Below are 22,448 nucleotides of genomic sequence, written 5' to 3'. Positions count from 1 at the left end.
CTGGAGATTCGGATCGTGTTCGAGGCTAGCTTGCTTCCATTTCTCTTCTTTCACTGCTTCTTCAAAATAGAGAGGATATTCGGTTGCCACGATTTGAACCATGTGTACCTCGTCGTCACTTAGCCCTTCTCCAGTGACATAATCACTTGAGTAAGAAGGAGGACGTCTAACTCTTCCTTCATAAACCCTCCCTTCATCCTCGCCAAGTTCATTAGAACTTCTCTCTTCACAACCATGTGTGTCTTCACTGCTCTCACCCACATTTCTTTCTTCTCTAGCCCCACTGCCATTTTCATCTTCATTTTCACTCACCATTTCTTCTCCCTCACTGTTTTCTTCATTTTCTCCCCATTCTAAATCTAACATGATCTTTCCCTCATAACTCACATCCCAATCCCACTGTTTTTCTTCCTCAAAAATAACATCCATGCTCACAACAATTTTCTTGGCTATAGGATCAAACAATCTATATCCCTTGGACTCCTCACTAACTCCCAATAAAATACAAGGAAAACTTTTATCATCTAATTTACCTCGCTTGACATCTGGAACATGGACATGTGCTAGGCTTCCAAAGACACGGAAGTGCTCGACTGAGGGTTTTACTCCACTCCAAGCCTCTTGTGGAGTGATATCCTTCACTGATGATGTGGGACATCTATTCAGAACATAGATAGTCCAGTTCACCGCCTCTGGCCAAAACATTTTTGGGAGCTTCTTATCAGACAACATAGAACGAACCATATTCATGACAGTTCGATTTTTCCTTTCAGCCACCCCGTTTTGTTGCGGCGTGTAGGCAGTGGTTAACTGCCTCTTGATTCCATTTTCTTTGCAAAAATTAGTGAATTCAGTTGAGGTGAATTCACCCCCTCTATCTGTCCGTAGACACTTGACACTAAGCCCTTTCTCCTTTTCCACCATTCTTTTGAAAAACTGGAAGCAATGCAGTGCCTCACTCTTTGATGTCAACAAGTACACCCATGTTTTACGACTAAAATCATCAATAAAGCATAAAGTATACCTCCTTCCACTATTTGATATGGGAGAGATTGGCCCACATATGTCTGCATGAATGAGCTCCAAAGGCTGACTTGCTCTCCACGTACTTCTTATTGGCATGTCATTACGATGTTGTTTACCTTGAATGCGGTCTGTGCATGTGATATTTGAGGTTTGAAGCTGAGGAAGTCCACAAACCATCATCTTCTGTTGTAACGTTCTTAATCCCTTGTAGCTTAGGTGACCATGTCTTCGATGCCAAAGATAAAAGAGATCCTGCGAGCTTGTGTGAAGACACCTTTCTGGTGGAGCACTTGTAGAGACTGGAGTCTGAGGTCCTTCTTTAATTAACATAGCCAAGCCCTTTTCTTGAAGTTGTCCTATGCTCAAGAGATTGTTTTTGAGCTCTGGAACATAGTACACTTCATTGACAACATGATTGATTCCATTTAAAAACAACGTGACACTTCCCTTGCCAACCACATTCATCCTACTGTTGTTCCCCAATTTAACTGAATGAACAAAGCTTTCATCTAGGTTTGTGAAGATATCCCAATCGCCACACATATGTTGGAACATCCGGAGTTAAGAAACCAAGCATCAGTCCGTTCATGTACCTCCACATATGACATCAACAACATATCTTCTTCATTCACTTCTGCATAATTAGCCTCCTTATCCCATTTAGGACATTCATACTGGAAGTGCCCAAGATTATGACACTTGTAGCATTCCACCGTATCCTTGTTGAACACCTCTTGGCCTCCTCTTCCATGTCCTTGTCCTCTATAGTTACTTCTTCCACGCCCTCGTCCTCTATGATTGCTGAAACCTCCCTCAGTTTTGGCATCAGTTGTTCCCTTCAGAGCTTGCTCCACACCGCTGCTTCTGTGAAAATTTTGCTCATGTACAGTGAGCGAGCTTTGAAGCAACGGTAATTGCATCCAAGTCCCTAGATTCCTCAATCGAACAAACTATATAATTAAATTTGTCCGTGAGAGATCGCAAGATTTTTTCACAGATCGTGACGTCAGTCATAGGCTCCCCATACACTCTCATCTTGTTTGCTACTGTCATCACTCTAGCAAAATAGTTAGTGATTGTTTCACTAACCTTCATCTCAAGTGTCTCAAAGTCTCTCCGTAGGGCTTGAAAAGTTGAGCGCTTCACTCGGGCATTCCCTTTATATTTCGTCTTCATGGAATCCCAAATCTTCTTGGAGGTGTCCTTTTCCAACATCATCTCTAGGATGCTCCTATCGATTGCCTGGAAAAGATAGTTTTTGGCTTTGAGATCCCTGAGTTTCACTGCATCAAGCTCTTTCTGTCGTGCTTCTGATATAGGTTGCGCCCCCTTTGCTGGTTCTTCATAACCAGTTTCAATCAAACTCCAATACTCCTTGCTGCGAAGGAAATTTTCCATGAGCATGCTCCAATGGTCATAATGACCATCAAAACGTGGAATGGAAGGTTGTACGAAGCTTCCTTCAGAAGTCATTTTTCCTCTCTTTCTCTCTTGTGTTTGAAGTCACTCAAAAGCTGCAGCTTTCCGGTTCAGGCCCCAGTGAGGGGCTGGGCTCTGATACCAGTTTGTTGGGAACCAAAACAAAAATACCAAGAGCAATACTGCAATTGACTCAAGCAAACTGGGAGAATAACTTGTTTATTGAATAGAAACGTTGGCTATTATATAGCCTTACATAGTTAACGAAACCCTAAAAAACAGCCCACGATCCACACTAACGGAAAGTGGTAACATGCACGAGGAAATAGTCTACGTAGAACAAGTCTTCCTACATAATAGGAATTTATTGAAAACAAAACAATCCTAAGTAATAGAGTCCTACAACGAAAAGGACAATCAAACTTATCAATCCCTCCCTTAAACTTACTGTCATCAAACAGTTAGTTTATACTAACAATCTCACAGTTGATAGCAATGTGGTGGGCGTTGTGGTTGCGCTTCCAGCACGCAATGCTGATGCCGGCAAGGCAGTTTCCGGTGAGGATCTGGGCGAATCTGTTGACCCTTTTGCTGCTGATGATCTGGTAGTGACCAGAATCGTGGCCGAGCCACCCGCTTTGAATCCAGAGAAAACCCATCAAACTACCGGAACCCAGATGAACCCAACAGCTATCAGAGCACAAGACGCCGTAGACTCTCAGAGTAAACAGCATTGCCACCAGAAACAGAGAGAAATGAACGCCGTGTCCCCTGTTTTCGAAAAGCCCCATTCGGAAACAGAATAGCTTTCGAGCTGGAATCCGGTGAAGAACTGGTCGAGGTGCTGCAACGCCGACCCGGGGTGGTAAGCGACGAACGCGTCCTTGACGTCTTGGCCGGCGAGGCTGAGCAACGGGCTCGCCGCCGGGATGGTGGTTGGTCCAATCGGAGACGTTGTAGATCTTGCCCTGTATTGAGATCCATAGATCTCCAGGCTTGTTGTGGGTGCTGAGTTATCCTGGGAAATGTACTTCTTTGACTATGCCGCCACTGGAGAGATATGAGAGGAAAAAGCAGAGGTTTTTCGATTCGAATTCTTCACTTCCCCACTGAACTCTTCCTTTCTGGGTTTTCCCAAAGGAAGAGACTTTTCTATGGATGGTTGATTACTGCATGTTGGGGTTTAAATTTTCCGATGCTGCTCTGTAATTTATGAAGACACTTAAAAAAGTATGAATCTTTTGTTTATCGGATGAAACGGAAATGTCAAATTAACAGTATCTTGAAACAACTATGTAACGTTACATGAGATAATTAAAATAGAGAGATCTTGCAATCTGTCGGGCACACCATCACGTAATTTTACTCAGTGAATCATGTTCTAATACGGATATGATTCTATATATAGATTACTAATTCATAATATAATGGCGGTGTTGAGTCGACTCGATTGTTTGACTGTAACATTGAAAAGAAATCTAAGATAATGCTTACATTCCTCCTTTGGGAATGAGCTTAGGAGAGTCGAGAACCACTGCAAATGGACGGGAAAGGAAAGTGTGAGAGTTCATAGGAGGATTTCGGGTGGCGTACCTCTTGGGCGGTGCGGCTGGCGGCAAGGAAGGAGGAGAAGAAGCCCCGGAGGGAGAGGTTGGTGAGGGAGTCTGGGAGAGCTTGTAGATGCGACTTGGGATACAAGTGAGAAAGAACAGGGAGAAATAATAGGCATGTGCTCCAATCTCCTAGTGGATAGAGTATGAGTTTCTGCTCATGCGCTCTAAGTTCAAACTCCTTAAATTATTGTAATAGTTTCGAAATCTTTTCACTTCTCCTAAACCCTAATCCGATTAGGTATTATCTTGTCAAACTCAAAGCCCATCAGAGAGGGTGAAAATAAAAAATAGACAAGGGATGTTCCCCAGTGCCTTTGAGTTGTTACTCCTACACTGACTCATTGCATTTCGAACTCGTCTACATTCCCGGTTATTCTGACTACGGAGATACACAAATTATACCTCAATGCAGCAACGTAATACGGTACCCGAACAAAAAGGCTGCTGAGAGTAAAATTTTACTATATGAACATTGACACGGATAAATAGATGCCCGCGACTCATCAACCTGTCCCGTTCTAAGATCCAACTGGAGCAATACCTGTTGACTTGGCCGCAGCAGTTGCGGCAGCGGCAGCGGCGGATGCAGCCGCAGCAGCAGATGCAGCTGCGTTGGGGGTGGAGGGTGGCACTGGCTTAGACTGCGAGTTGCTCTTCGCTGCAACTACTTGCTGGTGCGGTTGCTGCTGTTGCTGCGAGCTTACTTGTGCGAGCAAGGATTTGATCTGAGTTCCGGTGAGTGTTTCCTCCTCCAGTAAAGCATTAGCAAGGGCGTGATGTTCCTTGCTGTGTTCGGTGAGGATGGTTTTTGCATTGTCGTATGCCCTTTCCAATAAGTACTTCACTTCTTCTTCGATGAGCAGCCTAGTTTCTGTGCTCATGCTCTTACCATTGTCGTCGTAATTGTGACTGACGAGCCCAACTTGTTTGCTCATGCCGTACTTTGTAACCATTGCTCTAGCAAGCGAAGTTGCTTGCTGGAGATCATTTGATGCACCCGAAGTAACTTCACTTTCTCCAAAAATGAGCTCTTCTGCAACACGCCCCCCCATACAAACGTCGAGCCGTGCAAGCATCTGTTTCCGGGAGACACTTGTCTGGTCCTTGTCAGGTAGCTGCATAACCATGCCAAGTGCCATACCCCTAGGAACTATTGTTGCCTTGTGAACTGGATGAGCACCATCAGTGTGGATTGCTACAAGTGCATGGCCACCCTCATGAAAAGCTGTTACCTTTCTTGACTCATCAGATATAACAGCTGACTTGCGTTCGCTTCCCATCATAATTTTGTCTTTTGCATATTCAAGATCAGCCATGTTCACTGCTTTAGCACCGTCCATGGCAGCTTTCAGAGCAGCAATGTTGATCAAGTTCGCAAGATCAGCTCCGGAGAACCCCGGAGTTCCTCTGGCAATAATACTCAAATCAACGTCATTGGCCTTCAGAACCTGTCGAAAGAACATCTTATTTAGTCTTGGAGTGACTTCTAGTTCTAAAGAATCTGCTGCACCAATCTAAAATACAACTTACAGTACAATTCTTGGTGGAGTCTAATAAAATCTATCATACAAAGATTACCTTCGACATGTGGGCTTCCATAATCTGCCTTCGCCCTTCAACATCAGGATTAGGGACAACAATGTGCCGATCAAACCGCCCAGGTCTCACCAATGCCTTGTCCAGAGACTCTGGGAAATTAGTAGCAGCAATGACAATAATCCCTTCATTTTGTTTAAAACCATCAAGTTCGACAAGTAACTGATTGAGGGTCATCTTCATGTACTTCTGATCCATTGGGTTTCGGCTTCCTCCTATTACGTCTATCTCATCAATGAATATTATACAAGGTGATTGCTTCTTTGCAGCCGAGAAAAGATCCCTCACCCTTCGAGCACCTACACCAACAAACATCTCTTCAAACTCACTGCCGCTGCATGAAAAGAAAGGTACCCCAGCTTCTCCAGCAATGGCTCTTGCTAACATGGTTTTCCCAGTGCCAGGTGGACCAACAAGCAAAACACCTTTTGGGAGCTTGCCACCTAGACGAGTGAAACGCTGCACCGAGGGAAATCGCATTAAGGCGCATGCCCTACAATTAGAATAAATTAATAAAAGATAAAAAAAGTGCAAGCACGGGAAACAAATGGCACCAATCAGGATGGATTTGGAAGATCATCCATCTCCAGCTAAACTATAGTTAGTACACCACAAGATCAAGGTAATCAAGATTGTACTCTCGAATTGATTTAAAGGAACACAATGCAACGAGGGGAAATTTTTTCGAGTGAATTGAGACCATTTCAAGCCCTTTACGCTAACAGTTTACTTCCAAAATCACCACCTTATGTTGGATGAAATAGCAATTATATTTCCCCCATTCCAGAAATCAGGGGGTATAGGGTGATGACTAAAAGGTCTTCATATTCCATATTCTTCTATACATAAGGTTGATGCATTTACCTTAGGATCTCGAAGATAGTAAACAATTTCCTCTAACTCAGATTTAGCCTCATCAACACCCTTTACATCACTAAATTTTGTGCTTGATTCCACAATAGGTTGAACCTCCTCATTTAGTCCGAGTCCTGAAATGTGGAAATAGAAAATTAAAAGGAAAAACTTTCATCATTTTTAGAAAGCATCTTAATCAATTGACAGAAGAGTCTAAAGCACCAAGAGATACTAATACCTTTGCTTATTCCTTTATCCTCAATGAGTGCTCCTATACCAGATATCAAAAGAAAGGCCAGTGCGATAGAGCGAATTGTACGCCACAGCTGCTCTTTAAACTGACCTCCTTCTGTAGCCACCATATGAATAGGAGCACTTGCAGTTCCAAGAATACCTTCTTTCGTTGTTTTTCCAAAATTCTTGAGAACTGAGAAGCTGGCAATGCTTTCTTCTTCCCTTGCAGAGTTAGCAACACCTACAGAATTTGTAGAGGATAGCTCAAATTTATAAGCCAGGTCAAGGTGAAAAAACTAAAAAAATATTTACCAAGCATAACATTGTTTGCAGAAAATTCAACAGAAGTTCAGGATCCCTATAACACAACAAAAAGGGAATTTAATTGTAAAAAAGCAGGGTACTAAAAAACCGGTCATCCAATTAAACTTTTATAAACCCTACTTCAACCATAACCTTAGCACAAATTAGACAAGTCTACAAGATAAAGACGAACTAGGGTGTAATTTTGTAGAAACAATTAAAAAAGAAACATAACCCTGTTCCATTACCCACCTCTCTGCAATGTCTTGAGTAACCCACTGTCATCCAGCCTGCCAACTCTCACTAATGCTTTCACATATTCAGAAAGTGCTGAAGGGTTAGAATGTAATGAAGGTTGACTTTCAAATGCTCTTATCACTGCTTCATAATCACTCCGATGGTAAAGTTCTTTTAGATAGGAAATTTCACTAGCTTCATCGGTATCGCGTACTCTACGGCCGAAATTGGCAACATAACTGGACTTGAATCTTTCTTGAGTACTTAAAAACTTATTCCCTGTATAAGGTTTAAAAGAAAGCAATCATTTCTATAAGTGAAGATAATGGAGAAGAGTATTCTGTCTTAAAGCCTAAACAATGAAGTACCTAAAGGAACATATTTCTTTGCAAGTTCGAAATGAAGAACAAAAGATATATAAAAATCAAGTTTTGAATACGTCATACCTCCGGCACCTCCTCCTAACCTGTTGGTAGGATGATAAGTTCTGGTAACCACTTTTGTCAGTTGTCCCAACTCTGATCGATGCCTTGAAACCTGTTAAAGAAAGAACATGGAGTTAAAAATAACCCAAAGAAACAACAGAAGTATGTCTAAGAACGCAATTAAAATTTAAATGGCTCCATAGAAAACTAAAACGTAATTGGAAAAACAACCTCGAGCACAGCATTCATCAAGGCATCGACTGCAAGCTATCAACAGTGAAAAGGGAGAGACTTGGATAATAGTATACCCATTTTCCTCCTTCCAACAAAAATATCAAACTCCTTTCTTTTTAGACCAAAAGAGGTGACCCAACTTCCAACCCTTAAAATACAACTACACATGGTCCTATTGAAAAGAAACAACGCAACCTCGAACGATCATAATCGGCCTTTGGACCACCTAAGAGGAGCTTTCAACTAACTCTCCGTTCATTTGCGGATACAAGAAACAAACTAAGAGAAAACGAAAATTCAGATAATTTTCATAACGAGCTCAACAGGTCCATCTCCAATTGGGTTCCCAATTGGTACGGATTCTAACATCTAAATTACAAATTTCCAACGTCTTCACAATGTAAGCATCTCCTTGTTGTAATGTAAACCCATAAAACTCAAAGCGAAACAAACCCATATACCGCAACACCGCAAATATGAACAAAATGGTTACAGAAATTAACCTAACGACCAAATTCCTAAGCAATCAAAACACAGGAATTAAGGTTTTCGAGATCAAGTTAAAAGAAACATACTATTTCACTGGGAAAACCATTCTATCGCATATAAAAAGCTGAAAACTGCATAAATTCACAGACTTGGGAACCCCCAGCTGAGAGATTCAACCGACCTGAGTGATCAGGCGCCTCAAAGCCATCTCTTGCTCGAAGACCAACAATGTCTGATTGTTTCTCGCTCTAAATCCACCGCGCCTTTCTCTCTCTAACTGAAAACTCCGGAGGCGTTGCTGGGTCGGTCCGTAAGCTCGCGGTGGTGTTTGGATGGCGAGAAAATGAGAAGGAAAACGGGGGAAAGACCGGAGCTTTGGAAGATAGAGGTTTGAGGAGAGAGATTACTGGCGTCCTAGCCTCCTAGGAGCATGATTAGAGGTGAAACGTCCATATTGCCCTCGGCGTGACGGATATCTACAGCCCGCTTTTACCCTTTGAGGGGTGGATATTAATATTTGGAGTTCCACATTGCCCTTGGAGGGATGGATATTTTGCGAGTTCCATGGATGGACACCGAACCTTTTGCCTGGAATTCATAGTCCGTTCGTACTTGTCACGCGACAAGCACGTGATCACTCTCGTTAGTGGCTCACTTGCTAGCCCCGTGGCAAATCTGCACAGAAAAATAAAAGAAATGAAAGAGCAGCTCCTGTGAGGGGTTTTACATGGAATTAAAAAAATGGTGGATATAGTCCAATTTATATTTTGAGGAATTTTTGAGGTTTTATAAAAGAATTTTTTTTAATGAGAGGCTATTTTTTTCAGGCCTTGTATGGGGCTATATATATTTATTTATGTAGTAATTTGATTATGCGATAATTTTTTTTGTGTGTTAACTTTTCTTAATTTGATTTTTGGACATGTTATCTTAATTTTTTTTTATGAAGCTTTCAACCTAAAAATGTCCAGATTTGGACAAATTAGATTTCATCACTTATGAACTATTTGTTGGATTAGATTCTCTTATCTCAATCTCATATGTTGAAAGATACAAACCCCCACTCGGCCATCTGAAATAAATTTTTTTCACGTACAACGCAACAATTTACATAGCACCAATTGGTAAACTAGTATCATACAATTTTGAAAAAAATTATTTAAAATTTTCACCCACCAATGCCCGTGAACATTAAATCGATTTGAAATTTGAATTCTTATTAAATTTAAAGCAACCATTAGTTAGCCAAATAGCAAGAAAAATATGTAAGAAAAAACAACATAAAAAGGGATAAAAAAAAGAGTATAAGTGTATCCGCAAGTGGATGGAGAGTGATGATATTTTGCTCACATAAGTTGCTACTTTTTTTTTTTTTGTGGGATCTATTGTTTTTTTGGGCTAGATGTAACCCAATTTTATTCTACCCAAGAAAGAAAGATGCTGACCCAAGTGGTGGATCTAGTCTCATTTTCTGGCTCATTGAAGATGAAATTTTTCACTAAGCCTTGAAATATAGTAGCCTCGTGGAAGATAAACCCAATGTTTATGGTTTATGGTTTGCATTCAAATCAACCCTTGTAAAGAAATGGATGAGCTCACTTAAGCATTGAAATGGGCTTTTCTTGTTATGGACTGGTTTGTATTTCGGGTCAGGCGAGCCCATTTTGGAGAATGGATAAGAGGGATATTCCTCTGCCTGCTGCTTTTGATTCTTCTCCTTCCTCCCCCTTAATCCCCCAACACACCAAACACAAAGTCTTCACTCTTTCTTTCATCGCTTATTTCCTGCACTCTCTGCTGATCCTGTCACAGTAAGAACTCACTCTAATATTTCTTTTTATTTTTTATTTTATCTGCTGTTGTATTTCTTCTGTGTTTCCCCTGAGTTTTAAGCTGGTTTAATTTGGTTCTTTATCTGAAGAGAAAGCTTTAGCGTTTAAATTTGTTAGAAGTGTATTGGGTGTCTAAAGAAATCTGCTTTCTGTGTGAATATTTTCCGCAAAAGATTATTGGGTGTTTGCTTCATTGGAAATATGTTCTTTGTTTTGCTGTTATGAAATCACTACATGAAACTTACTAAGGATTTAAATGGACGGACTTTTTAATGTCGCGGTATGCACCCAAGTTCGAATCCTTCTCCCGTAGATTAGAGGAGTTTAGAATATATATCGTCTTGTCTGAAAAAACAAATGAAGGATTTGAACATTTTGGATCGTTCTTTGCAGGTATTTGTGAGTAAGAGGAAGCGAACATTGATGGCTCATTTGCTTTCAACTTCCTGCTCTCTAAAATTCTCCTCTGGTGGCAAACCATACACCAAACCATTGATCCAACACTCGATCGCATTTCCTTCCTCTTTAACTTTTCAGACTTCCAAAACCCCATTTGGGAGGATCATCCTGCAAGGGGAGAGGTCACGGAGTGGTACTTGCACGGTGCGTGCAACCACACTCTCTGCAAGTAGGGAAGCCCCAAATGAACCGAGCTACGGCGCTAATGAGAGTTCAGGCGGAGCTTCCAAACCACAGCGGGTGATGGTCATTGGTGGAGATGGCTACTGTGGTTGGGCCACAGCCCTTCACCTATCCAAGAAAGGTTATGAGGTTGCCATTGTTGATAGCCTTGTGCGCCGTCTCTTTGACCACCAGCTCGGTCTTGGTTCCCTGACTCCAATCGCCTCTATCCATGATCGTATCCGTTGTTGGAAAGCTCTCACTGGAAAGTCCATTGAGCTCTGCATTGGTGATGTTTGTGATTTCGAGTTCTTGTCAGAAGCCTTCAAGTCATTTGAACCTGATTCTGTTGTTCATTTCGGGGAACAGCGGTCTGCCCCTTACTCCATGATTGATCGGTCCAGAGCAGTATTCACGCAGAATAACAACGTGATTGGAACTCTGAATGTTCTCTTTGCTATAAAAGAGTTCAGAGAGGAGTGTCATCTCGTGAAGCTCGGGACCATGGGAGAATATGGGACTCCAAATATTGACATTGAGGAGGGTTTCATTACAATTACTCATAACGGGAGAACAGATACTTTGCCCTTCCCGAAGCAAGCGAGCTCTTTCTACCATTTGAGCAAGGTTCACGATTCGAATAATATAGCCTTCACTTGCAAGGCTTGGGGGATTAGAGCCACTGATCTAAATCAAGGAGTGGTATATGGAGTGAGAACGGATGAAACCGAGATGCATGAAGAGCTCAATAACAGGTTTGATTATGATGGAGTTTTTGGAACTGCATTAAACCGGTTCTGCGTGCAGGCTGCTGTCGGTCATCCACTTACCGTGTATGGCAAAGGGGGTCAGGTAAAATCGTTCAATACAAAGCTTTCTTTTCGAGTGCATCAAAGAAGTCGCATTGCATTACTTCCCAATTCCCATGTACTAATATTTATGAACTTTGATCTTCCAGACCAGGGGATATCTTGACATACGAGACACAGTTCAGTGTGTTGAAATTGCCATCGCAAACCCAGCAAAGGCCGGTGAGTTTAGGGTCTTCAATCAATTTACTGAGCAGTTTTCCGTCAATCAACTTGCCGCACTTGTTACCAAAGCTGGAGAGAAGCTCGGAATTGATGTGCAAACCACCTCTGTCCCAAACCCTAGAGTTGAAGCTGAGGAGCACTACTACAACGCTAAACACACTAAACTTATTGAATTGGGACTGAAACCGCACCTTCTTTCGGACTCTCTTTTGGATTCATTGCTCAATTTTGCTGTTAGGTACAAGGATCGCGTCGACACAAAGCAGATAATGCCCAGTGTATCTTGGAGAAAAATGGGGGCCAAGCCGAAGACTGTCACAGCATAGTTGAGTGGTTTAGTGTATATGTGATTAGTAGTTGTATAAGTAATGAGGACGTTATCGATCTGTATCACCTCTGTTGTTAGTTAGTAGGTTACTTCTGCTACTACTTGTCAATGATTGCTCGTTGCAGTCACTTTCAATTGCTAACAAATAATAAATTTTCGATGTTTAAACATTGATACTTGTATTACTTTGATAACGATTCGCCAATTTGTCAGAAGATTTTGACATTCTAAACCAGAAAGATTTACAACTTACGACAATGAGGTTAAGATCACAATCGTGAATCGAGAGATTTATCGGCTCTTGTGCTAGATGGTGATTGCTTAGACAGATCCATGTCCTGGTGAAAATCTTCCTTAATGAAGTCCAACACGATCGAAGCCAGCTCGTTTTGGTGTAAAGTGTATTCGTGATCAGCTCCTTCCACGATCGATACTTTGTGATTAGGTATAATCTTGTCAAACTCAAAAGCATCTTCAAAAGGAACAATTTTATCATTTGATCCATGAACTGTCAAAACCCTGCAGATAATGCAAAGTGTAATCAAATGAATTTTTATGGATAATCATTAGCATAAGATTGGAGAAGTAATCTATGAGGCAAATTGCAATCACTGACCTGCAATTTTGATTAATTGATTGGCAGGCTGCACGCATATCAGTTCTTAGACGCTCTATCAAACTTTCTTCGGTGACACGATACTGAAATGTACCTATTAGCAAGTAGATACGCAGTTGCAAACTTTATATAGACAAATGAGTTTGTAAACGAAGGACTTGTAAATTCCACACTGTTGAAAGAACGACTAAGACAGGACAGCTGATGTTTATGGAAAACAAGAATAACTGCATATGATAGCTTACCTCTTCTGTTCTTAACGTCAATAAATCCATCTTGCTTGATTCTCTGTTGAAAATCTTTACCTAAGCGACCTTCCATGCCTCTTTCCAGATCAAATCGGCCAGAAATATTTACAACCGCACGAACATCACTGTATTTTGCAGCATACAAGATCACTGCATTCCCCCCTGCAAGAAACATGTCAGCAGTAACTTCAAACATCTTTCCATTCCTCCTTTTGTTTCTCAAGTCACAGTTTGGTTCTAAAAGAGCAAAATTATAGACAGACCTTTACTGTGACCAACAACTGCAGTTACTACATAATCCTTCCCACGAAAGTATTGAACTACAGCGCGTATATCATCAGCTTCTCTCCGATAGTGACCATATCGAAAAAAACCTTCACTTTCCCTAGAGGTATGAATAAATATAAACTTCTTATAACTACATATGTTGCCCCTACGAGGTATGGCATAACAATCAGTAAACAGCTTACCCATTTCCAGCGAAGTCAAAGCGGAAAGCGCTTATACCATCGTTTTCTAACACAGCGGCAATGTTCACCATAGGAATGCGTTCCTAGAGATAACACAAAAAGACTGTAAATTCAACCATCCATCCCACCATCTTCGAGCAGATGACATTTAGTGCACAAACAAGATAATACACATGCTTACGGTCGCGAAGGTAACACAAAACAGATAGATTCCGACTGGTTAAAACCTGTTCTTAATCGAGTGACTAATGAATAAATGTTTCAAATTTCCGGATCTTTCAGCCATACAATTTACCAAGACATAGTTTGTTTGTCGTAGCCAATAACAACCTTTGAAGAGTGTATGCCATGGCACACCACAACGAGCTCCTTCGAACCCGTCTCATGTAATATCCCGACAAGCTTCTCCCCATGATTGTTTTCTACAACAACCCTGCGCTGTCGAATAACTGCCGACAGAATTCGAAAACTTAAAGGAACACACGGAACCTGTTATGAACATAATTAAGCTAGAACATATCGACATCCAGACCATAAAACAGAACATAAAAATTAGTATATTATGGAGATTAAAATGAATTAGTTTTGATCACTCAAAAGACGATAAATTTGAGAATTTTATGAACTGGGTTTGCGAAAAGATTGTTTCTTTTAGCATCTATGGCCAGGAAATTTTGGAAAATCTCTGCAAAAAGAAGGGACTTAAATTCTGGGAAGGGAAATTTATCAGATTTACCTGGTTGCTTCTGATGCGGAGGCGGGCGAGCTACCGACATGGATTAGAGAGGCGGAGGACGATTCAGGTTTCGGACCGACTATCGAGAAGTGCGACGACAATCTTTATGCATAGGGGACCTAACTCGGTGCAACTCAAAATAACATTTTGATGATTAACAGAACTACCTAACTACCTAACTTTTAAATTGAAAGAATTTTTCCCGAAGTTGGTAAAAATAATAAATGGTTTCGATTATAATTATTGTACATTAAAATAATGTCAAGTAAAAAAAAAGAGGTGCGTCTTGTTAATTTTTATCTGTTGATTTTCTTCAATTCATTTGATCTGACGGTCGAAAATTATAATGATATATGAAAAGTAAAATGGGATGTGTGATGACGCTCACGGTTTTTTATCGGTTTGCCAGCGTCTTAGAATTAATAATGAAAAGTTGGAATAAAAATTGAGAAAAATTCAGGAATCCATTATTGTTTATCGTATAAACAACAACCATCAGAGAGGATGAAAAATAAAAAATAGGCAAAGGGACGTTCTCCCGTGCCTTCTAATTATTACTCCTACACTGACTCATCGCATTTCAAACTCTTCTAAATTCCCAGTCAATCTGACTACGGAGATGCACAAATTGTACCCCAGTGGCAGCAGCGTAATACGGTACCCGAACAGAGAGCCTGGTGACAGTAAAACTTTACTAACATTGACACGGATAAAGCGACTCATCAACCTGGCCCGTGCTAGGATCCGACGGGTGCAATACCTGTGGACTTGGCTGCAGCAGTTGCGGCAGCTGCAGCAGCGGATGCAGCGGCTGCGGCAGAAGCAGCCGCGTTGGGGGTGGAGGGCGGTACTGGCTTAGACTGTGAGTCGCTCTTCGCTGCAACTACTTGCTGGTGCGGTTGCTGCTGCTGCTGCTGGGAGTTTACTTGTGCAAGCAAGGACTTTATCTGAGTTCCGGTGAGTGTTTCCTTCTCTATTAAAGCATTAGCAAGGGCGTGGTGTTCCTTGTTGTGTTCGGTGAGGATGGTTTTTGCATTGTTGTATGCCCTTTCCAATAAGTACTTCACTTCTTCGATGAGCAACCTAGTTTCTGTGCTCATGCTACTACCGTTGTCGTCGTAATCATGACTGACGAGACCAACTTGTTTGCTCATACCGTACTTTGTAACCATTGCTCTAGCCACCGAAGTTGCTTTCCAGAGATCATTTGATGCACCGGAAGTGACTTCACTTTCTCCAAAGATGAGCTCTTCTGCAACACGCCCCCCCATACAAACGTCGAGCTCTGCAAGCATCTGTTTCCGCGAGACACTTGTCTGGTCCTTCTCGGGCAGCAGGGCAACCATGCCAAGCGCCATACCCCTAGGAACTATTGTTGCCTTGTGAACTGGAAGAGCACCATCGGTGTGGATTGCTACAAGTGCATGCCCACCCTCATGAAAAGCTGTTAGCTTTCTTGACTCATCAGATATAACGGCTGACTTGCGTTCGCTTCCCATCATAATCTTGTCTTTTGCATATTCAAGATCAGCCATATTCACTGCTTTAGAACCGTCCATGGCAGCCTTCAGAGCAGCAACGTTGATCAAGTTCGCAAGATCAGCTCCGGAGAACCCTGGAGTTCCTCTAGCAATAATACTCAAATCGACGTCATTGGCCTTCAGAACCTGTCAAAGAACATCTTGATTAGTCTTGGAGTGACTTCTAGTTCTAAAGAATCTGCTGCATCAATCTAAAATACAACTTACAAAACAAAGTCGTATAATCTAAAATACAACTTACAGAACAAAGTCGTATAATGTAAGATATATAAAAGAAGAACAAAAACAATGACGGCCAAAATATGCCCATACACCATAAGGCCCAAACATATTATGTTCCATTTGATGTGTAATGGAAGAAGCCATTGCAGAAGATGGTTGTGACCAAAGACCCTTCCAATTCAAGGTGGAGTTACAAAAAACCATCATAAAAGGATTACCTTCGACATGTGGGCTTCCATAATCTGCCTTCGCCCTTCAACGTCAGGATTAGGAACAACAATATGCCGATCAAACCGTCCAGGTCTCACCAATGCCTTGTCCAGAGACTCTGGGAAATTAGTAGCAGCAATGACAATAATCCCTTCATTTTGTTTAAAACCATCAAGTTCAACAAGTAACTGATTAAGGGTCATTTTCATGTACTGCATATCCTTTGGATTTCGGCTTCCTCCTATTGCGTCTATCTCATCAATGAATATTATACAAGGTGACCGCTTCTTTGCAGCTGAGAAAAGATCCCTCACCCTTCGAGCCCCAACACCAACATACATCTCTTCAAACTCACTGCCACTGCATGAATAGAAAGGAACCCCTGCTTCTCCAGCAATGGCTCTTGCTAACATGGTTTTTCCTGTGCCAGGTGGACCAACAAGTAAAACACCTTTTGGGAGCTTTCCACCTAGACGAGTAAAACGCTGCACCAAGGGAAATCGCATTAAGGGGCATGCCCTACAATTACAAAAAGATAAAGAGAGTGCAAGCATGGGACACAAATGGCACTATTAAGGATGGATTTGGCATATCATCCATCTCCAGCTAAACTAATGTTAGTTCTCCACAGGATCAAGGTATTCAAGATTGTATTCTTGGATTGATTTAAAGGAACACAATGCAAATGACAGGGAAATTTTGTCGAGTGAATCGAGACCTTTTCAAGCCCTTTGCGCTAATAGGTCACCTCCAAAATCATCACCTTATTTTGGATTAAATAGTAATGATATTGCCCCCATCCCAGAAATCAGGGGGCATAGGGTGATAGTAAAAGGTCTTCATATTACATATTCTTCCATACATAATGTTGATACAACCTTAGGATCCCGAAGATAGTGAACAATTTCCTCTAACTCGGATTTAGCCTCATCAACACCCTTAACATCGCTAAATTTTGTGTTTGATTCCATGCTAGGTTGAACCTCCTCATTTAGTCCGAGTCCTGAAAAGTGGAAATGGAAAATTAAAAGGAAAACATTCATCATTTAGAATGCATGTATCAATGGGCAGGGGAGTCTAAAGCACCAGGAGATCGTAATACCTTTGCTTATTCCTTTATCCTCAATGAGTGCTCCAATACCAGATATCATAAGGAAGGCCAGTGCGATTGTGCGAATTGTACGCCACAGCTGCTCTTTAAACTGACCTCCTTCTGTAGCCACCATATGAATAGGAGCACTTGCAGTTCCAAGAATACCTTCTTTTGTTGATTTTCCAAAATTCCTGAGAACTGAGAAGCCGGCAATGCTTTCTTCCTCCCTTGCAGAGTTAGCAACACCTACAAAACTTGTAGAATAGAGCTCAAATTTATAAGTCAGGTCAAGGTGAAAAAACTCTAAAAAATATGTAGTAAGCATAACATTATTCATACAGAAAATACAACAGAAGTTCAGGATCCCTATAACACAAAAAGAAAGGGAATTTAATTGTAAAAAAGCAGGGTACTAAGGGCTGGTTTGGTATTGCTGTGCTTTGAAAAAAAGCTGCTGTGAGAATAAGCGGTTGTGCTGTGAGAATAAGCGGCTGTGAAATAAATCAGCAGAGTGTTTGGTAAACTTTTTTGTAAAAGTGCTTTTGGAAAAAAAAGCAGTCTAATAGTGGGTCTTTTCATTAAAAAAGCACTGTAGCTCCGTGTGCTTCGAAAAAAAGCCAGTTTTCCAAAGCTGCAAATAGCAGCTTCAGCTTTTTCCTTTGATTTCAGCTTATTCTCACAATAGCTTCCAAAATAAGCCCTTTTTTTCAGTTTACCAAACACCTAAAACCCTCACAGCTTTTTTTCATGGGTGCTTTTTTTTTAAGCACCTCACTCCCAAACTAGGTCTAAAACACCATCATCCAATCCACTTTTATAAACTCTACTTCATCCATAAGCTTAGCACACTTTAGACAAGTCTACAAGATAAAGACAAAATATGGTATAATTTTGGTATAAACAATTAAAAAGGAAACATAACCATGTTCCATTACCCACCTCTCTGCAATGTCTTGAGTAACTCACTCTCGTCCAGCCTGCCAACTCTTACTAATGCTTTCACATATTCAGAAAGTGCTGAAGGGTTAGAATGTAATGATGGTTGACTTTCAAATGCTCTTATCACTGCTTCATAATCACTCCGATTGTAAAGTTCTTTTAGATAGGAAATTTCACTAGCTTCATCGGTATCGCGTACTCTACGAGCGAAATTGCCAACATAGCTCGACTTGAACCTTTCTTGAGCACTGAAAAACTTGTTCCCTGCATAAGGTTTAAAAGTAAGCGATCATTTCTATAAGTGAAGATAATGGAGAAGAGTATTCTGTCTTTCATTCATAGCCTAAACAAATTGACAAGATAATAAACAAGAAACATATTTCTTTGGAAGTTTGAAATGAACGAAAAAAATATATACAAATCAAACCATTTGTAATTTGTGATACCTCCGGCACCTCCTCCGAACCTGTTGGTTGGATGATAAGTTCTGGCAACCACTTTTGTCAGTTGTCCCAACTCTGATCGATGCCTTGAAACCTGTTGAAGAAATAACATGGAGTTAAAAAGAGCCCAACGAAACAACAGAAGTATGTCTAAGAAGGCAATTAAAATTTAACTTGGTTGCATCCTTTTTCTCTTTGAGATAGGAAATTAAAACTTAATTGGAAAAACAACCTCGAGCACAGCATTCATTAAGGCATTGATTGCAAATTCTCAACAATGGTAAGGGACGGATTTTGATAATAGTATACCCATTTTCCTCCTCCCAACCCTTAAAACACGACTACACACACTCCTATCAAAAAGAAGCAACGCAACCTCGACCGCTAATAATCCGCCCTTGAACCGCCTAGAAGGACCTTTCAAATAACTCTCCGTTCATTTGCCGATACAAGAAACAAACTAAGACAAAACCAAAAATTCAGATAACATCAAATTTTCGTAATGAGCTCAAAAGGTCCATCTCGCATTGGGTTCCCAATTGGTACAGATTTTAACATCTAAATTACAAGTTTCCAACGTCTTGACAATGTAAGCATCTCCTTGGTGTAAACCCATAAAACTCAAACCGAAACAAACCCGTATACCGCAACGCCGCAAATATGAACAAAATGGTTACAGAAATTAACCTAACGATCAAATTCCTAAGCAATCAAAATACAGGAATAAGGGTTTTCGGGATCGAGTTAAAAGAAACAAACTATTTCATTGGGAAAACCATTCTATCGCATATAAAAAGCTGAAAACTGCATAAATTCACAGACTTGGAACCCCAGCCGTGAGATTCAACCGACCTGAGTGATCAGGCGCCTCAAAGCCATCTCTTGCTCGAAGGCCAAAAATGTCTGATTGTTCCTCTCTCTAAATCCACCGCGCCTTTTTCTCTCTAACTCAAAACTCCGGAGGCGTTGATGGGTCGGTCCGTAAGCTCGCGGTGGTGTTTTGATGGCAAGAAAATGAGAAGGAAAACGGGGGAAAGCGCGGAGCTTTGGAAGATAGAGGTTTCAGGAGAGAGATTACGAAGGTCCCAGGAGCATGATTAGAGATAAACTGTCCATATTGTCCTCGGTGGAACGGATATCTAGATCCCCATTTTACCCTTGGAAGAGTGGACTTGAAGGTATGGAAAGTACTCCGATTAAGTCACATAACGAGTTAATTATTATAATAACTCGTTATTTATAATAGTTGAATCTGAGGACTCTCAATTTAACAAACAACAAGCTCAAGAAGTGTGACTGGGTTAAGTTGATCATTTTATTCTTGCTTTACATACGCATAACGAGCTTAGGACAAAGTATTTATAGTTCGAGTTATTAAGAGTATTCGGCTTTTTAACACTATACATTATGGGAGTCTAGAATCCAAAATGTCATAGGCCAATCTACATTAGGTTATTTTTGTTGTGATTGACAGTGACACTACATGTTATCTAATAGTGATTGAACCAACGGCCCAATATAAATGGGTCAATTGCGTCGGCCCAACTCAAATCATCAGTCATCAAGTAACCTGCGGCCAAGGCCCAAGGGGAAGGAAAAGGAAGAAAAGAACCCACAACAATGGCCTTCTCCTGTACCAAGCATTTTGAAAGTGCTTTTTCGAAGAAACACTTGAGGGGCCCGTTTGTTTGACCGGATTAGGCAGGATTGTATTGGACTAGACTGTAGTCCGTTGTTTGGTCTGCTCCAGGATTAGGTTTAATGAGCTTAGGTCGGACTCGCTCGGATTAAAGACCTCCTTATGCGTTCTTAACGGGGATCCCCAATTTCGGGCAGATTCATAAGCCTTTCGTCGTTCTGATAGAGAGAACCGCGAGAGAGTCGCTGGTCTTATCTGCGTCTGCGTCTTCCCTCATCGTCATCCTTGCTTGCTCCCTCATCATCGTCGTCCTCACCATCATCTCTGCGTCTTTCCCTCATCCGCATCTGCTCGCCCTTATATGCTCGAAGTTGTCAGGTAAACTTCGAAACTTCGATTTATTTCTTCAATTTGTTTTGCAGATCGTGATGGTACTGAGCTTTATTTGATTTTGTTGTTTTGGGTTTGAGAAATTTTCAATCATAGACCTCTGCACTTGAACAAATTAGGGTTTTGATGTTTGGGTCAAATTGAAATTGGAATTTGGGGTTTTCATATTTCAACTTTTCTTTCAAATCCAAACTCAGAAACCATGCTTGGCCATAAAATCGACAAGTTTCTTTTGCAGAAGGAACACATACTTCTATCTCTGTTATGTTAGCATAAATCTGTGTGGTTTTTCGTTTTTATGTTCTTGGTTCACGAATCTTTACTAGTTTCTCTTTTTTATTTTATTAAATTTCATGTAGGGTTGGATGTTTGTGAATTGTTTGGATGAGAATTTATGTGAGCTGAAGAAATTTTTGTTATGCACTCTTTATATGAGATCATGAGAAAATTAGGTGTTAGTCTAAAGGCATATATAAGGAGATCTGTATTACCAGGCATGTTTGACATTAAAATCCTGACCTATTTTATAGGGCTTATGGAGTTTGGATTACAGTGGAAAATCTAAATATCTTCATTCAGCTTTTAGAGAAACTTTTGCAAGAATTTTCGTCTTTGGTCTCATTTTATTTGTTTGTTTGATTCTCTGGGAGAGGCGTAAAGATTTCTTCTGATAACAAGGAGAGATGACTAGTGAAAGGATTGTCTTTGCTGGTGCATGGGCCATGAATTAGACATTTTTAATTGGCATAAACTTTACTCTACTTTTGTGCCACTGGGAAGTATATGAAAGTGAGAGCAATTGCATACAAGTCGAGTTATAACGTGCACCCAATGAATTTCCATAGTTGTTCTTATAAGCAGCTAATCTGAAAATTTCGTGTCCTTTCATACTTTGGACTTTCTATATGGCAGGAGGGTTAACTAGCATGCATCCTGGATGCATTTGGATTCATATACCCACTTCCCGCCCACCCCTCCTTTTAAAGTGAATAAAAAACACTCACAACTCTGTTCATTCACAGGAAAATACTACCTGTTAACTATGATGGCTTTATAATTAAGCCTTGCGACCATGGCTTTACAACTAAGCCTTGCTATATCTCACGTGACAAGTGATGAAAGAATCTGGTTTGTGGTTATGTTCGAAGTCGTATCCTCTGTTTGGTTTTGTTTCTGCATTTTTTGATTTCCTTTTACCTTCCTCGGACCACCTTGTTTGAATGGCATTGGAGATAGGCAGGAAGAAATTCCATATGTCCTGTCAATGCCCAACCATGATATTACAATGTGAATGTTTTGTACCGTGTGGGGTTGATGCTGAACTGCAATATTCTGTGGTTGTTGGTTGCAGAGAAGAGGAGCATAAACGGAAGTGGCCAGTGCTAAGAACCCAAGGGAAAACAAGTAACAAACGACTGAAAACCCTCAAGTCTAGAAGAAGGTATAATTCCTAAACTCATAGATCAATTTTCGACATGGATCTATTGAATGTAGTCCTTGGATGTGTGAAAGTTTGCGTTGCATCTCTGTGAATATGACTTCTGTGATATTATAGAAAAACCAAACTGTTTAGGCAATATAAAAAAGGACCCACCATTTTGTAAAACTTCATGGGTGTTTGATATTTGATCGTATGAATTTAATTTAACTTTAGA

The 22,448-nt window shown here is 40.8% G+C and overlaps 5 protein-coding genes and 1 pseudogene across 8 annotated transcripts; 1 reads left to right on the top strand and 5 right to left on the bottom strand.

The window, feature by feature from the left end:
• Nucleotides 1-1,905: 1,905 nt before the first annotated feature.
• Nucleotides 1,906-2,499, bottom strand: LOC103400106 (uncharacterized). Its single transcript, XM_070814598.1, has one exon. It carries the CDS (start codon nucleotides 2,497-2,499, stop codon nucleotides 1,906-1,908), a length of 594 nt encoding a protein of 197 aa, XP_070670699.1.
• Nucleotides 2,500-2,648: 149 nt separating this feature from the next.
• On the bottom strand, nucleotides 2,649-4,562 carry LOC114821726 (acyl-lipid (9-3)-desaturase-like; annotated as a pseudogene).
• Nucleotides 4,340-9,094, bottom strand: LOC103455820 (ATP-dependent zinc metalloprotease FTSH 4, mitochondrial-like). Its single transcript, XM_008395414.4, has 7 exons — nucleotides 8,613-9,094; nucleotides 7,730-7,820; nucleotides 7,299-7,562; nucleotides 6,748-6,984; nucleotides 6,519-6,643; nucleotides 5,637-6,113; nucleotides 4,340-5,506 (listed from the first exon to the last, which is right to left on the bottom strand). The coding sequence occupies exons 1-7, from the start codon at nucleotides 8,637-8,639 to the stop codon at nucleotides 4,577-4,579; spliced, it is 2,151 nt and encodes a 716-aa protein (XP_008393636.2). The 5' UTR covers nucleotides 8,640-9,094; the 3' UTR covers nucleotides 4,340-4,576.
• A 1,011-nt stretch (nucleotides 9,095-10,105) lies between these two features.
• LOC103455819 (UDP-sulfoquinovose synthase, chloroplastic) lies at nucleotides 10,106-12,416 on the top strand. Its single transcript, XM_008395413.4, has 3 exons — nucleotides 10,106-10,242; nucleotides 10,657-11,736; nucleotides 11,843-12,416. The coding sequence occupies exons 2-3, from the start codon at nucleotides 10,687-10,689 to the stop codon at nucleotides 12,242-12,244; spliced, it is 1,452 nt and encodes a 483-aa protein (XP_008393635.2). The 5' UTR covers nucleotides 10,106-10,242; nucleotides 10,657-10,686; the 3' UTR covers nucleotides 12,245-12,416.
• On the bottom strand, nucleotides 12,400-14,476 carry LOC103455818 (uncharacterized). 4 transcript variants are annotated; one of them, XM_008395411.3, is made up of 7 exons: nucleotides 14,317-14,476; nucleotides 13,911-14,029; nucleotides 13,581-13,663; nucleotides 13,374-13,495; nucleotides 13,108-13,272; nucleotides 12,863-12,956; nucleotides 12,400-12,765 (listed from the first exon to the last, which is right to left on the bottom strand). In XM_008395411.3, the coding sequence occupies exons 1-7, from the start codon at nucleotides 14,354-14,356 to the stop codon at nucleotides 12,516-12,518; spliced, it is 873 nt and encodes a 290-aa protein (XP_008393633.2). In that variant the 5' UTR covers nucleotides 14,357-14,476; the 3' UTR covers nucleotides 12,400-12,515. The 4 variants fall into 4 exon arrangements, with proteins under 4 accessions (XP_008393633.2, XP_028950346.1, XP_028950345.1 ...); XM_029094513.2 differs by having other exon boundaries at nucleotides 13,911-14,069; nucleotides 14,317-14,468; XM_029094512.2 differs by having other exon boundaries at nucleotides 13,911-14,089; nucleotides 14,317-14,427.
• A 285-nt stretch (nucleotides 14,477-14,761) lies between these two features.
• Nucleotides 14,762-19,889, bottom strand: LOC103455817 (ATP-dependent zinc metalloprotease FTSH 4, mitochondrial-like). Its single transcript, XM_029094510.2, has 7 exons — nucleotides 19,617-19,889; nucleotides 18,768-18,858; nucleotides 18,322-18,585; nucleotides 17,392-17,628; nucleotides 17,168-17,292; nucleotides 16,298-16,774; nucleotides 14,762-15,983 (listed from the first exon to the last, which is right to left on the bottom strand). The coding sequence occupies exons 1-7, from the start codon at nucleotides 19,641-19,643 to the stop codon at nucleotides 15,054-15,056; spliced, it is 2,151 nt and encodes a 716-aa protein (XP_028950343.1). The 5' UTR covers nucleotides 19,644-19,889; the 3' UTR covers nucleotides 14,762-15,053.
• Between the last annotated feature and the right edge of the window lie 2,559 nt (nucleotides 19,890-22,448).

This window comes from Malus domestica, chromosome 15 (genome assembly GCF_042453785.1).
Source record: "Malus domestica chromosome 15, GDT2T_hap1".
NCBI lineage: Eukaryota > Viridiplantae > Streptophyta > Magnoliopsida > Rosales > Rosaceae > Malus > Malus domestica.
Note: the sequence above shows the minus strand (reverse complement) of the source record. Positions and strands in the feature narration are given on the sequence as shown.